The 14729-nt window shown below is 39.1% G+C and overlaps 2 protein-coding genes across 3 annotated transcripts in view; both read right to left on the bottom strand.

Moving 5' to 3' along the window:
* The window catches only part of NBEAL1 (neurobeachin like 1), a 208991-nt gene that overhangs the window by 172930 nt on the left and 21332 nt on the right, over positions 1-14729 (bottom strand). For both annotated transcript variants that reach the window (XM_057301476.2, XM_034954834.3), the window contains exons 3-4: positions 9025-9116; positions 908-1069 (exon numbers count right to left, since the gene is read on the bottom strand). In XM_057301476.2, the coding sequence (XP_057157459.1) occupies positions 908-1069; positions 9025-9116 (254 nt within the window). The remainder of the gene's footprint in view (positions 1-907; positions 1070-9024; positions 9117-14729) is intronic.
* LOC106634526 (large ribosomal subunit protein uL30-like 1) lies at positions 9537-10979 on the bottom strand. Its single transcript, XM_063595543.1, has one exon. The coding sequence runs from the start codon at positions 10515-10517 to the stop codon at positions 10164-10166; it is 354 nt and encodes a 117-aa protein (XP_063451613.1). The 5' UTR covers positions 10518-10979; the 3' UTR covers positions 9537-10163.

The raw sequence follows: 14729 nt of genomic DNA, 5'->3' as shown, positions 1-14729 counted from the left end.
GATGCCCCTAAACCAATGGTTCTTGCATTCTTATATGCAGTGCCCCTAAACTAATGGTTCTTGAATTCTTATATGTAGATGAATGTGGAATGCCTGAAAAATCCAGATTTTGAGCCCTTTTGAAACAGAATTTCCATAAGCAAGGCTCAAGCTCTATATTCTACTAAGTTTCCTTGTTGTTATTCATGCATACCAAAATGTAAGCACCACAGACCTAATTTATAAATGTGGGAAATATGATAACCTACAGGATAATTATACTTTATTTGATAAAATAATAAAATGAAATATCTGAATGATTTATTTTCACAGATAATAACACAGAGTAATAAAAATGCATATACATTTACAGGTGAGAACCATATGAAAAATACTGGTACAGTAATTTCTTGCTGAAGAAAAACTGTCATTGACTTTAATATAATTTTTTTAAATGTTGGCTAATGTTGCTATAACTAGGTATAGTAACTAAAAGGATTTCCAACATACTAACAAACCACAAGCCTATTCCAAAAAGTGCACTTACTCTTTAAAGCTCCATATCAACTACAAACATCACTAATAATAAATAAAATTAATTATTATTTTGGTAATGTAACAATTATATTAAAACAGATAATTAGCTTATTTTTTCTTTTCTTCTTTTTTATTTACTTAATTTATTAAAGTTCTGGGATATGTATGCAGAATGTGCAGGTTTGTTACATAGGTATACACATGCCATGGTGGTTTGCTGCATCCTTCAACCCATCATCTACATTAGGTATTTCTCCTAATGTTATCCCTCTCCTAGCACCCTACCCACCAATAGGCCCAGTGTGTGATGTTCCCCTCCTCATCTCCATGTGTTCTCATTGTTCAACTCCCACCTATGAGTGAAAACTAGCTTATTTTTTCTACTAGATACCTGCAAAGAATAATGAAGAACTTGACAAGCAAAATTGACAAGGCTTGCTGTTGTTCCTCTAACCCATCTGCCATTTTCTGAACACATTGTAGAAGCTTGATCCTCAGAACCTGCAGAATATTATCAGGAAGCAGAGATATTCCTGGAGGCATATCATCTACCCTACAACAGAAAGGGAAAAAAATAAGAAGCCTGTTGAAATACAAGAAGAAAATCTCTGGCATTTAAATGAACTTCATTTTCAGCCCAAATCCTAAAGAAGCTCTTTTATTCATTCCAGATACTCTGTGCCTTCTCGTCTGCAACACAGATGTAGCACATGATGATTAGTAACTAGATTAGTAACTAGAAGTAACTAGATTAGTAACTAGAAGATTATTAGAGCAGAGTGGTTTTTCTTATTTCAGAAGAGGCTTACTAAAGAGAGAGACAGACTATTTGATATCTTCAATTGTACTATTTTTAATGAAAATATTTAGAATAAATTATGTTCCACTTAAAAATACTATGTATACTAAATACTGTGTATAGCAGTGTGCATACCATTTCTAAAAGAAACAATAACTGTAAAGTAAAAATGAAGTATCTACATAACTAGTTTAATATGTCAACTGTTGGCCAGGTGCAGTGGCTCACGCCTGTAATCCCAGCACTTCTGGAGGCCGAGGTGGGTGGATCACGAGGTTAGGAGCTCGAGACCAGCCTGGTCAACATGGTGAAACCCCATCTCTACTAAAAATACAAAAAATTAGCTGGTTTCATTGTATCATTTTACCAAATAAAGTGTAATTATCCTATAGGTTATCACATTTCCCACATTTATAAATTCGTCCCAGCTACTCAGGAGGCTGAGGCAGAAGAATCGCTTGAACCCGGGAGGCAGAGGTTGCAGTGAGCCGAGATTGTGCCACTGTACTCCAGCCTGGGTGACAGAGTGAGACTCTGTCTCAAAAAAAAAAAATTTGTCAACTGCTTTACTAAACATCATTGTTTTAGTATAGACTCCCCAATCCATGTGATCGGAAGAGGGAGAAAAGATAACCAGCAAAAGGAAAGAAGAGAGATAAAAGGGTATTAAAAAAAAAAAAAAAAAAAAGGAAATGTAGAGCTCTGAGCATGGGCATCAACAGAAGACTTTAAAAAGTAATATATCAACATTTTGTGACAAATGGTTTCTATGTAAGACTATATGGTTCTTTAAGGGCAAATGCCAACATCAGACATGAGTGGTTCCTCTGGTGTTTCTTTCATAATAAAAACCCATACCTGGATTCAACGTCTAAAGACATGGGTACTAAATCTCACCTCTGTAACATAGAGCTGATCATTTAACCTTTGAAGTTCCCTATGGATGCTGAAGTACCCAACCTCATGAAATAATAAATCTGTGTTCCGAGAGTAGATGGTTTTAAGTGGGCTACACAGATGAGCACAAGAGATGTATGGAAGGTCACTCCTGTGGTCACACAACCAAAACCAGAGAATACCTCCCTCCCTCCCCATCAAAAATCAGTGGCTTAAATAAAACCCTATCATCTCTGGGGATGGCAGAAAATCCAAAGCATAACAAAGCACGGATATCTTTTTTTTTTTTTTTTTTTTTGAGATGGAGTTTCGCTGTGTCGCCAGGCTGGAGTGCAGTGGCGCGATCTCGGCTCACTGCAACCTCCGCCTCCTAGATTCAAGGGATTCTCATGCCTCAGGCTCCCGAGTAGCTGGGATTACCGGCACGTGCCACCACACCCACCTAATTTTTGTATTTTTCGTAGAGACGGGGTTTCACCATGTTGGCCAGGATGGTCTCAATCTCCTGACCTCGTGATCCACCCACCTTGGCCCTCCAAAGTGAGCCACCGTGCCCAGCTCAAAGCATGGATATCTTACCAGCCTGAAAGATGTGGGCTTAGAATCAAGGCATGTTGAGTCACAGATAATGAAAAAAATGCAGTATTTCTTATAAACCTGTTTCTGGCCTGAGGTCTATACCTGGTTGAAACCTATGCCAAATCAGCTAAGAAATAGAAAATTGGCTGGGCAACATAGCAAGACTTCATCTCCACTGGAAAAAAAAAAATTAACCAGGTATAGTGGTATATGTCTGTGGTCCCAGCTACTTGGAGGCTAAGGCAGGAGGCTCACTTGAGCCCAAGAGTTCGAGGTTGCAGTGAGCTATGATCATGCCACTGCACTTCAGCCTGGTTGAGACAGAAAGACCATCTCTCAAAAAAAAAAAAAAAATAGAAAGAAATAGAAAATTGTGACTGCAACTTCTCTCACCATTATAGAGTGTTCAAAGAGATTTTTACACCATACTTAAAAATTGCTCCTAACCTGAATGGGTAGACAATTCCTGTGCTGCCACAGAAGGCATTACAGCAGAGGGACCTGCAGAGAGAGGTTAATATTTCCAGGGAAATGAGAGATAGGAAATATCCTGGCAAGTCCAAAAGACTTGTGGAAGACCTGAAGACATTGACCTAAGGAGAAGGACAGTAGAAACACAACTGAAGGGGCCAACATCTTAGAGTTCATCTAAAAAATGGAAGTAATCATACAAGTAGTATGTTCTATCAATATTTAATATTCTGTTAATATTTTAATAAAACAGATACAAAATAAAATTTTAAACATGAATGAAAAAATACCCATTCTCATGTAGGTTGCCAGTACATGACAGGTGGTTGCCAATACTTCTACAGGCAACTACATGTCTACTTGTATGTGTTTTTTTTTTTTTTTTTTTTGAGATGGAGTTTCGCTCCTGTTGCCCAGGCTGGAGGTGCAATGGCGCAATCTCAGCTCACTGCAACCTTGGCCTCCCGCATTCAAGCGATTCTGCTGCCTCAGTCTTCTGAGTAGCTGGGATTACAGGCATGTGCCACCACACCCGCTAATTTTGTATTTTTAGTAGAGACGGGTTTTCTCCATGTTGGTCAGCCTTGCCACCACGCCCACTAATTTTGTATTTTTAGTAGAGACGGGGTTTCTCCATGTTGGTCAGGCAGGTCTCGAAATCCCGACCTCAGATGATCTGCCCGCCTCGGCCTCCCAAAGTGCTGGCATTACAGGCAGAAGCCACCGCATCCGACCTATATGTCTACTTTTTAAGGAATGGTAGAGCTTTCGATGTGAACTGCTGTGGTCTGAATGCTGGTATTCCCCCAAATTTCATATGTTGTAAACTAACTCCCAATGCAATAGTATGAAGAGGTGAGGCATTTAGGAAGTGATTAAGTCATGAAGGCTCTGCCCTCATGGATGGGATTACTGTCTTTATAAACAGAGTGAAGGGAGTTGCCCTGCCCCTTCCTCTGTGTGAGGACACAGTGTTCATCCCTCTGCTGTGTAAGGACACAGCAAGAAACAGAAGACAGGCCCTCACCAGACACCAAATCTGCTGGTGTCTTAATCTTAGACTTCCCAGCTTCCAGAACTGTGAACAGTAAATATCTACTGTTGTTCTTGGCTGGGTGCGGTGGCTCATGCCTGTAATCCCAGTACTTTGGGAGGCCGAGGCGGATGGATCACCTGAGGTCAGGAGATGGAGACCATCTTGGCTAACACAGTGAAACCCCGTCTCTACTAAAAATACAAAAAAAATTAGCCGAGCGTGGTGGCGGGTGCCTGTAGTCCTGGCTACTCGAGAGGTTGAGGCAGGAGAATGGCGTGAACCCGGGAGGCAGAGGTTGCAGTGAGCCAAGATCGGGCCACTGCACTCCAGCCTGGGCAACAGAGTGAGACTCCGTCTCAAATAAATAAATAAATAAATAAATATCTACTGTTGTTCCTTAAAAAAAAAAAAAGTTTCTAGTTCTGTAATCTGCAATTTTTTTTAAGAGATAGGGTCTTGCTATATTGTCCAGGCTGGTCTCTAATTCCTGGCCTTAAGCTATCCTCCCACCTTGGCCTCCCAAAGGGCTGGGATTATAGGCTTGAGCCATTGTGCCCAACCTATAAAATTTGAGTATCAACTGCCGTATTTTACAGGGGTCTCAAACCAGAAGGTTAATATGCATTTTCAGCTGTGAAATATCGAAAGATCTATAAAAATGTAATATATTTTAAACATGCTATCACTAAAGCTTCAGAATCTTTTCATAAGCCACTGTATACTAATTTCCTATCCCTTTAAGAAAAATGCCCAAATCTGAATGGAGCTCCCTAAAGCATGCCTATGATTAAATGACAATTATACTTTATAGTTACCTCTTCTTCAGCTTATGCTTAATATGAAGTATTGCTAGTATTTTTACACTGAGTAAAAGGCTGTTTAATTAACTATATGCAGAAAAATCTGAAGCACATAAGTAGTCACATGTAGAATACAGTTAGCTTCTTTCTGAACCATCCTACAACATAAATTAAGAAAGTGTTTTATAAAATGAACACCTGATTGTAATTAAATTACACAGAAAAAAGCCACAAAGCATATTATAAGGAATGCCAAATTCTATAACCCAGTTACAAATATTTCATTTTAGTTGGGGCACCATTTCACTTGTAGCTTTGGATTCTTTCATTCTCTTATTTATAGGTAGTACCAGAAAATATCTCATTAACATACATATATACATATTTTTTTCCTGCTAAAGGGCTAAAAAGAGGTAATCTAAAAATAATATACAAAGATTCAGATATAACCAATTTTCAAAATTAAGCAAAGCTATTCCTCCTCACTTTTCCAAAAACATATGTCAACAAGAAAGAAAACATTCAATTTTCCAGTATTTTATCCCACTTATTTAAAAGAGTATTTCCTTGTCCTTGGTCATCCCATTCTCTATATGCACATTGGTTTTAATAAATAATTAGTCAAAAAAATCAGCTTCTAAAAAATGACTAAAGAGGACAAAAATTAGCTCCTCAGAAAGATTTTTTTTAATTATAAAATTGGGGCTTGGTTGAACATGCCTTATAGATAAAGTTGAAATTTTTGGCCATGTTCCTAATGTTATGAGCATTTAAGGACTTGGAAGCATTTTCCCACCTCTAGGACTTTACTGTTCAAAATTCTATGCTTCTTTTGTTGCAGTTTCCCAAATTCCACAAATCTGTTCCATTCCTCTGTTTGGCTCTTGAATGTCTACTGTAAACCAATGGTTGTCTGTGTCTACTACAGGAAGCAGCCTAGGTTGAAGTTCAAAGGCTTTATATTCTAGTAAAAGCCATCTCTGCTTTACATTATGAATTCTCTAAGGTCAGTTTACTTTATATGAGGATTAGCCATATGTCTCTTATCTTCAAGGTGATTTGACTAATTTCATAAAATATCTTGTACGTAGCATATACTTACAAATCTGAATGTTTTCTATTAGAAAAATTAAATTCATGTTTCAGTTTTTTGACAAAAACATGAAACACAGTATTAAGTAAACAAACTATATCACAAATACAGCAATGCTCTTGGCGTTCTTCATGTTACTTTAAACATAGTGGCAATATAAGTCTACATAATGTTTTTGGAAACAGTGTCCCAAGAAAGGAGACACTGGTAATGTACGGATGATAACAACTGCACCTTAGAAACTTTAGAAGTCTTCATTCTAATATTCCAAACATTTAAAGGCTCAAATCCTAACTCTATAAAATTCTTAGCTCCATGATTTAAAGCAAGCTATAAATTATTAAAACAGAAGTACTTCTAAGCACAAATCATAAGAATATTATTTTATTGGTAAAAAGTAGTAATAAATAATTTTATTTTGAGAAAAGGTCAAGAGTTAATACTCCCTAAACTTTATAAACCTAACATGAATAATATTCTAATGAGGAAGACATCTGAAACTGGATTTATAAATAACGAAGTACTAGTCTTTTTTTTAGTACACTCACATCCTTACTTGAGTTCAGTATCTTGGTCCAAAGCTCTAGCCACATCTCTGGATTATCACAATTATCTCTTAACTGGGCTCCTTGCCTTCAGTCTCAACCCTCTCCACCAGCCACTAAAGTGACTTTGAAACACAAACTTGATGATTAAGACACTCTACACAGAAAATTTTTCAGTAGCACTCTTATTTTCCATAACAACAACAAAAAAGTCAAAGTCCATTTGTATCGCATGCATGGTACCTCATGATCTGGCCCCTATTTGATTCTCTAGACTCAATTCTCCTTTACTACTTCTGATTGCCTACCTCTATCCCCAAAATGCAAACACTTTTCCTCCTTGAAGATTTAAGTCTCCAGATACTCTTTCTCATCATCAACCACCATCCATTCCTCCCTTCTCCCCTCAACACATTTTTTTTTTTTTTGAGACAGGGTTTCACTCTGTCACCCAGGCTGGAGTGCAGTGGCACGATCACAGCACACTACAGCCTCAACTCTCTGGGCCAAATCGATCCTCCCACCTCCGCCTCCCAAGTAACTGGGACTACAGGTGCACACCACCATTTTTAATTATTTGTAGAAACGGGGTTTTGCCATGTTGCCCAGGCTGGTCTCAAACTCCTAGGCTCAAGTAATCTGCCTGCCTCAACCTCCCAAAGTGCTGGGACTACAGATGTGAGCCACGGCACCCAGACAACACTTATCTTAAACTGGCACTCCTTTTGTGGCTAGATGCCTCTCTCCATTTTTCTTGCATTTTACCCCAGGCAATCTCTCTTACTGAACAACTATTAGGCCTTCAAGATAGCTTAAGATATAGAAAAAACTTTATCTAAAAAGTGGGCCTGGGAAATGGTATGGAAGTGGGGAGTGGTGGTGGGTGGAAAAATGAAAGATTTGTACTTTCAGTAGTACTTTTCCATAAATTTGAATTTTTCCATTTTATGATTTTTAAATCTAGTTTCTAAAAATCTAAACACTTCACCTCCTCTAAGATGTTTTCTAAGGTCCTACTGTAAGGCCAGGAATGAAAATAAGTTTCAACTCACATGCCTATTGTATAATAAAGAATATATATCTGGTCTTTGTCCCAGTTTTCTGGCACATAGCTTCAAAAACCCTTGAGATTTTCTGAGTGATATTCAGAATGTCTTTTGTTATTCATAATAAGCCCTATGGATTACACCTGAGTCTATGCAAATGAAGTGACTCAAGGTAAGCCCTTAGTTTGAATAGAAGGCTGCTCCTATCAGAAAGACCAAGCATTGGCCAAGGGGCAGTGGCTCACACCTATAATCCCAGCACTTTGGGAGTCCGAGGCAGGTGGATCATGAGGTCAAGAGATCGAGATCATACTGGCCAACATGGTGAAACCCTGTCTCTACCAAAAATACAAAAATTAGCCAAGCATGGTGGCGCGTGCCTGTAGTCCCAGCTACTTGGGAGGCTGAGGCAGGAGAATTGCTTGAACCTAGGAGGTGGAGGTTATAGTGAGCCAAGATCGTGCCACTGCACAGCCTGTCGACAGAGCAATACTCCATTTCAAAAAAAAGAAAGAACAAGCATTAATTAGAGGGCTGGAACTTTCAGCCTCACCACCACTTATACTTCTAGGGAGAGGGAAATTGAGCTCAACCACATAATCAATTATGTAGTAAGACTCCAATAAAACTCTGGACACCCAAAACTTGAAGAGCTTCCTGATTAGTGAACACGCTGATGTTCAGGAAGGGCAATACACCTGACTCCATGGGGAGAGGGCGTGGAAGCTCTGCCTCCAGACCCTTCCACACCTTGTCCTATGTGTATTCATTACAATAAAGCCGTAATCACAAGTATAGTGCTTTCAGTGAGTTTTTCAAGTCAGTGTGGTGAGTTACTGAACTTGAGGTGGGGAGGAGGTGTGAGAACCCAGAATTTATAGCCAGTTGGTCTGAAGTATGGGTGGTCCCCAAGACTTGTAGTGGCTAATGTCTGAAGTGAAGGCAGTCTTACGGAGGACTTTGCCCTTTACTTGTTGGATCTGGTAGTTAGTGTCAGAAATGAAGTGTGTTGCAGAACACCAGTTGGTAGTGTCCTAGAGAAGCAGAGTTTTCTAGAAGCCAGGTCTGGCATCATCAAGAAAGACTATTGTCATCAATTAGCTATGTCTCTATGAGAAAAGGGTTATTCATGAGTATCAAGAGGGTAACATAATTGCCATCCTTGTAATATGTCATCAATGAAATCTTTGTGCCAAAAATGAAAAACTCATCCAGGGGTTACAAATTACCGTTTCTACATACCTGGTAGGCAGCTTTTCAAAGTCAACGTCTAAAAATTGTTCATAGCTAGAAACAAAAGTGTCCAACCACAGCTTCAGGTAATCTGGATCTTTCTGAAATAACAAAACCATTATAATATTAAGTATGCCTATCAGGAAAAAAAAATGCTTCTACACCTATTAAGCAGATACCTAAAGAATCAATACTATGAAATCTCCAAGTGATATTTAGGAGGACATATGTGCTGTTTTAAAATGTACATTAAGTATATGGAACTCTCAAATGGCTTCTCATGTCACTCAAAGAGCTAAAATCTTAACAATGTTCTATAAAATTTTAAACAATTTGCCCTCCCATATCCCTGTAACCTTGTCCACTGTTACCCTGTACTATACTGGCCTTCTGGCTGTTTCCTGGGACATGCCAGACATGCTCCCACCCTAAGGACTTTGCACTGGCTGTTTTCTCTACCCAGAACACTCTTCTCCCAGGTGTCTGAATGGCTACTCCCTCATCTTCTTTTTTTTCTGGACAACTGAACATTTATTTATGTGCCTTTCTTCTTATGTGTATTTCAAGTCTTTTCAAAACAAGGCCCCAGGACTCTCCAGATTAAATTATGTCCCTGGGCTTGGTCCATTGCTGTGGGAGTCTTAGGGAGCCTTGTACAAATGCTTGAGTTACTCATTTACCAACAATAAACCCTAGGATAGAAAATGCAACAAAGCAGGACTCCTTCCATGGCATGTGCTGATTTCTGACGAGGCAGCAGCCAATACAGAAAACACTGGACTTTTTCCTTAGAACTGGACTGTGATGAGAGGTGCTTGCCATGAACATAAGCCACTATATTTTAACCCTTCCTTTCCGATTTTTGAAGATAAGGCAGGGAATAATCTTCTCTGAAGATACCTGATGATAATTCCCCCCAAAACAAAAACACATGCTTCCACTGCACTGTGCTTTCAAATATTCTGAGTCTTGTTCAGCTGGCAGATGAGCTGACTGATGCATTCACCCCGATAGCCATGTGAGCCCATCTCCCTGAGGAAGCCCACTATATTTTTGCTATATAGTGGAGGTTGCAGTGAGCCGAGATCGCACTACTGCACTCCAGCCTGAGCATGATGGGTCACCAAAAGGTGGAAAGGGAGCAAGAACTATGAGATCTCCTGGAAATACTTCCCTGGGAAGGCAATTTCATGAATGAGGTCTTCCAAGCAAATGTCACCAAACTTCTCCAGGTGCTCCTCAATCACTGTGTTGTCTGTCAGAGGGATGGTCTTATTCTTGACCTTGGCTTGTTCATGTTTCAAAGTGAGTTCCCGCACAGACTTCAGATTTGGAAATCCCCAGGTCACATAAGTTTCCACTATAAGCAGCATTTTTAGGTTCTGGGGGTTGACTTTTACAAAGACACCACTAAAAATTTTCTTCAGGCGAAGTCTTACAACGGTTCTCTCCACCGGTAAACTCATGCCATTAATCCTTTTGATGTGTACAACAAAGGCCATGGCATGTTTATCTGGCAATTCCAAGGCATGAGGTCTCACTTCTAGTTGTCTGAGATGCACCTTGTCACATTTCTGCCTCCAGGAATCATGTAGGAATGATTCCAGTTGCTTAAACCTGAGCCTTTTTCCTTTCCTCTGCTCCTTCTTTGCCAAAAGTGCCTGCTTTGCCTGAGTGGCTTTGAGGGCTTGATAAGCCTTCCTCTATTTCAGGAGATTTTCTGGAACCAAATGGATTTTTCTTTGCTCTTGCTCTGCCATCTTTCTAGTGTTGAAGGACTGATCATGCACAACCCCACCCCAAGTCATTTTTTAAATGACATATTCTCAATGAGGCCTATTTTTACTCCTTCTTAAAACCAGAAACCTCACCACCCCTCTACCTTACCTTATCATGTTCCCTCCACCATGGTCCTTTATCACCTTTCATCTATAATTTACTTATCAGTTTATTTTTTGTCACTTCCCCAGAATACAGGTTTCACAAGTGCAGAGATTTTCATTTGTTTGTTTACTAATGAACACCAGTACCTTAAATAGTGGCTGGTACTGAGACAGTGCTCAATAAATACTTGTTCCATGAATTAAGAGTAACATGCATAAATGAAATCAAACTGGAAATGGATCATTAACGTAAACATAAAAACTGAAACCCAAATTTTCTAGAAGAAAATACACCAGGCACAGTGGCTCATGCCAGTAATTCCAGCACTTTGGGAGCCCGAGGCAGGCGGATCACCTGAGGTCAGGGGTTTGAAACGAGCCTGGCCAACATGGCGAAACCCCATCTCTACTAAAAATACAAAAATTAGACAGGTGTGGTGGTACAAGCCTGTAGTCCCAGCTACTCGGGGGGCTGAGGCATGAGAATTGCTTGAACCCAGGAGGCAGAGGTTGCAGTGAGCTGAGATCATGCTACTGCACTCCAGCCTGAGCAACAAAGCAAGACTCTGTCTCGGAAAGGACAGGACAGGACAGGACAGGACAGGACAGGACAGGAAAGGGAAGGGAAAGGAAGGGAAGGAGAAGGGGAGGGGAGGGGGGAGGGGGAGGGAGGGGGAGGGGAGGGGGAGGGGGAGGGCCAGGGGGAGGGGAAGCGAAAGGGAAGGGAAGGGAAGGGAAGGGAAAGGAAAGGAAAGGAAAGGAAAGAAAAGGAAAGGAAAGAAAAAAGACAGGACAAGACAAGACAAGACAGACAAGAAAGACAACATTAGACTGAATCACTTTTCTACCTGGGGATAAACAGAGGTTTCTTAGCTAGGACAAAAAAATCATAAACTGAAAAAGAAAAAAAAGATAACTGGTATTAATCAAAATTTAAAACTTCTACTCATCAAAAGACACTATTAAGAAAATGGAGGCTGGGTGCAGTGGCTCACGACTGTAACCCCTGCACTTTGGGAAGCTGATGTGAGAGAATCGCTTGAGCCCAGGAATTCGAGACCAGCCTAAGCAACATAGTGAGATCCCATCTCTTCAAAAAATAGAAAAAAATTAGCTTGGTGTGGTTGCGCATGCCAGCAGTCCCAGTTACTCAGGAGGTTGAGATTGGAGGAATTCTTGAGTGCAGGAAGTCAAGACTGGAGTGAGCTGTGATCGTGCCACTGAGTGACACATGCCATCAGCAAACGAAAAGATGAAAATCTCTGCACTTGTGAAACCTATATTCTGGTGCCAGAGTGAGACTCTAAAGAAAAAAGAAAATGGAAAGACAAACCACACTGGCTGAAAATATTCTCAGGGACTTGTATGAAAAACATAAAGATCTCCTACAAATCAATAACAAAAAGACAATTCGATTTAAAAATGGGCAAAAAGCTTGGACACTTCACAAAAGGGAATATACAAACGGCCAAACGGCATCCTAATCTGTGATCAATATCATTAGTTATCCAGAGAAATGCAAATTAAAGCCAAATAAGGTACTATTATATACCCACTAGAATGGCTAAAAGTAGAAAAACTATATCATGTTAGTGAAGACGTGCAGTAACTGTAACTCTCATACATTACTGGTGGCAGTATGAAATAGGATCACCACTTAGAAAAGTTTAAGTTAAATATACACATATCAAACAGCCCAGCCATTCCTCTCCCAGATAAATGAATACAAATATCCACAAAAACACTGGTACAAAAATGTTTACGGAAACTTTGTTTATAATAGCCCAAAGCTGAAAACAAAAATTCTATCAAGTTAACGGATAAACAAATCGTTGTACATTCATACAATGGAATACTATTCCAGGAATAAAAATGAACTATTGATACCTACAATGACAAAAAAATTTTTCAAAAATCTATTGAGCAAAAGATGTTAGGCATCAAAGCACATACTACTTATTTATTTATTCATGTATTTATTTGTGTATTTATTTATTTATTTATGAGACAGGTTCTCACTCTGTTACCCAGGCCGGAGTGCAGTGGCACAATCACGGTTCACTATGGCCTCAAACTCCTGAGCCCAAGGAATCCTCCTGCCTCAGCATTCCAAGTAGCTGGGATTACAGCTATCATGCCTGGTTAATTTTTGTATTTTTTGTAGAGACAGGGTCTTGTTACGGTCTCAAACTCCTGGCCTCAAGTGATCCTCCCACCTTGGCCTCCCAAAGTGCTGGGATTACAGGTTGAGCCACCTCGACCAGCCTGATATCACTTATATGAAGTTCTAGAGCAGTCTATGGTAACAGAAATTAGACAACATGGCTGCCTCTGGGAGGACTGACTGCAAAGCGGCACAGAGGGAACTTTCCCAGCTGATGGAAATTTTCCATTTCTTGACTAAAGTAGTGTTTATACAAATGTTTGCGTGTATCAAAATTCATCACATTTGACACTTAAAATCTGTGCATTTTAATGCTTTGTGACATTTCAATAAAGCTGAATTCAAAAAAAAACTATGATCCCTTGGAAATTTTTAAGTACATTAACTGTATCTCAAAAAATGATGCTCAATTCTTTTCCTTTGCCTCCTCAATACTTCCTTATGTCAGTCAGATTTCAATATGTGATTTAGGAGTCTCAGTTATGTAGTCATTAAATATCATTGCTTAAGTACTGCTCTTGGTTAAAGGGAACTCAAGGAACTTATTTCCCCAAAATAAAAGCATTACACTACAAATCAAAATCTAAAAGAATGTTCCCAGAATATGCAGGGACTACTGACCTTTTGTCTATTTGCTTTTTCTATTAATATACGGTTCTAAAATCAGCTTGTAAACTACAGCTCTCTACATCATTACTGAGAAATCAGAAGGAAATATTTTAGAAAAAGAGCTACCTTTTGTGAGAATTTTCTCAAGAGTTTCACTACTTGCTTTTTACATGTCCAACTAGAATGTGATTCATTTATTCATTCATTTATCCATTCAAGATAGAACTCCAGAAACACAAGAAGCTTAAGTTTTCCTTACCATTGTTCCTCTCCAATACAGCAGAGAATTACCTCTTGGCAAAAGACACAAAACAGTCACACAACACCATAAAGAATTAATGCATTTCTCTTCTAATGCATATTTTATTTAGGAACTCTATAGTATCCGGTTCAAATTCTAAAGGTCTGGCTACCAAGTGTTTGGCAAGCACAGAGTTCACCTACAAAATTGAGCAACTATAAGGGAAAAAAAAGTACTTAAATTTGGAGGTGTTTCATTTATTAAGAAGTAAAGCACTCACAATTTTTTGAATATCTGCCATACACTAAGTAGTACAGCAGGCATTTAAAAAATATATCATCCCATTTACTCCTTACAACTATCCAATGAAGAAGATTTAATTTCCCTCATTTTACAGGTTAGAAAAGGGAAGTTCTAAAGATGTATAATTTGTCCAGTCACACAGCTAGTAATGGATAATGCTGGAATTAAAATGTAAGAACACACAAATCCAATATGTGCTGTTTCCACTACACTACAGTGGCTTTAACTGTGTGCATAAATAAAATGGATCTTTAGTGGGCAAAAAGAGGAAAAGAGGAGCTTCGTCAGGATCAGTAAACTCAAGGTCATAAAGTATTTAACACACAAAAAAAGCCACATTTTATACATTCTATAAAAACGCTTAGATCATTTTACTGCCAAAGGCCATAAAAAGAAAGATCCTCACACATAGAAACAATATTAATTAAATCTCAAGCTGAGTCACTTTCATGGTTAAGATGAGTTTGCTTTATTGAAACACCAGCGTCTGGCCTATCTTGCCATTTGTACAGTA

This window comes from Pan paniscus, chromosome 13 (assembly GCF_029289425.2).
Source record: "Pan paniscus chromosome 13, NHGRI_mPanPan1-v2.0_pri, whole genome shotgun sequence".
NCBI classification, from domain to species: Eukaryota; Metazoa; Chordata; class Mammalia; order Primates; family Hominidae; genus Pan; species Pan paniscus.
The sequence above is the reverse complement of the archived record's forward strand: the minus strand, read 5'-3'. Positions and strand labels throughout refer to the sequence as shown.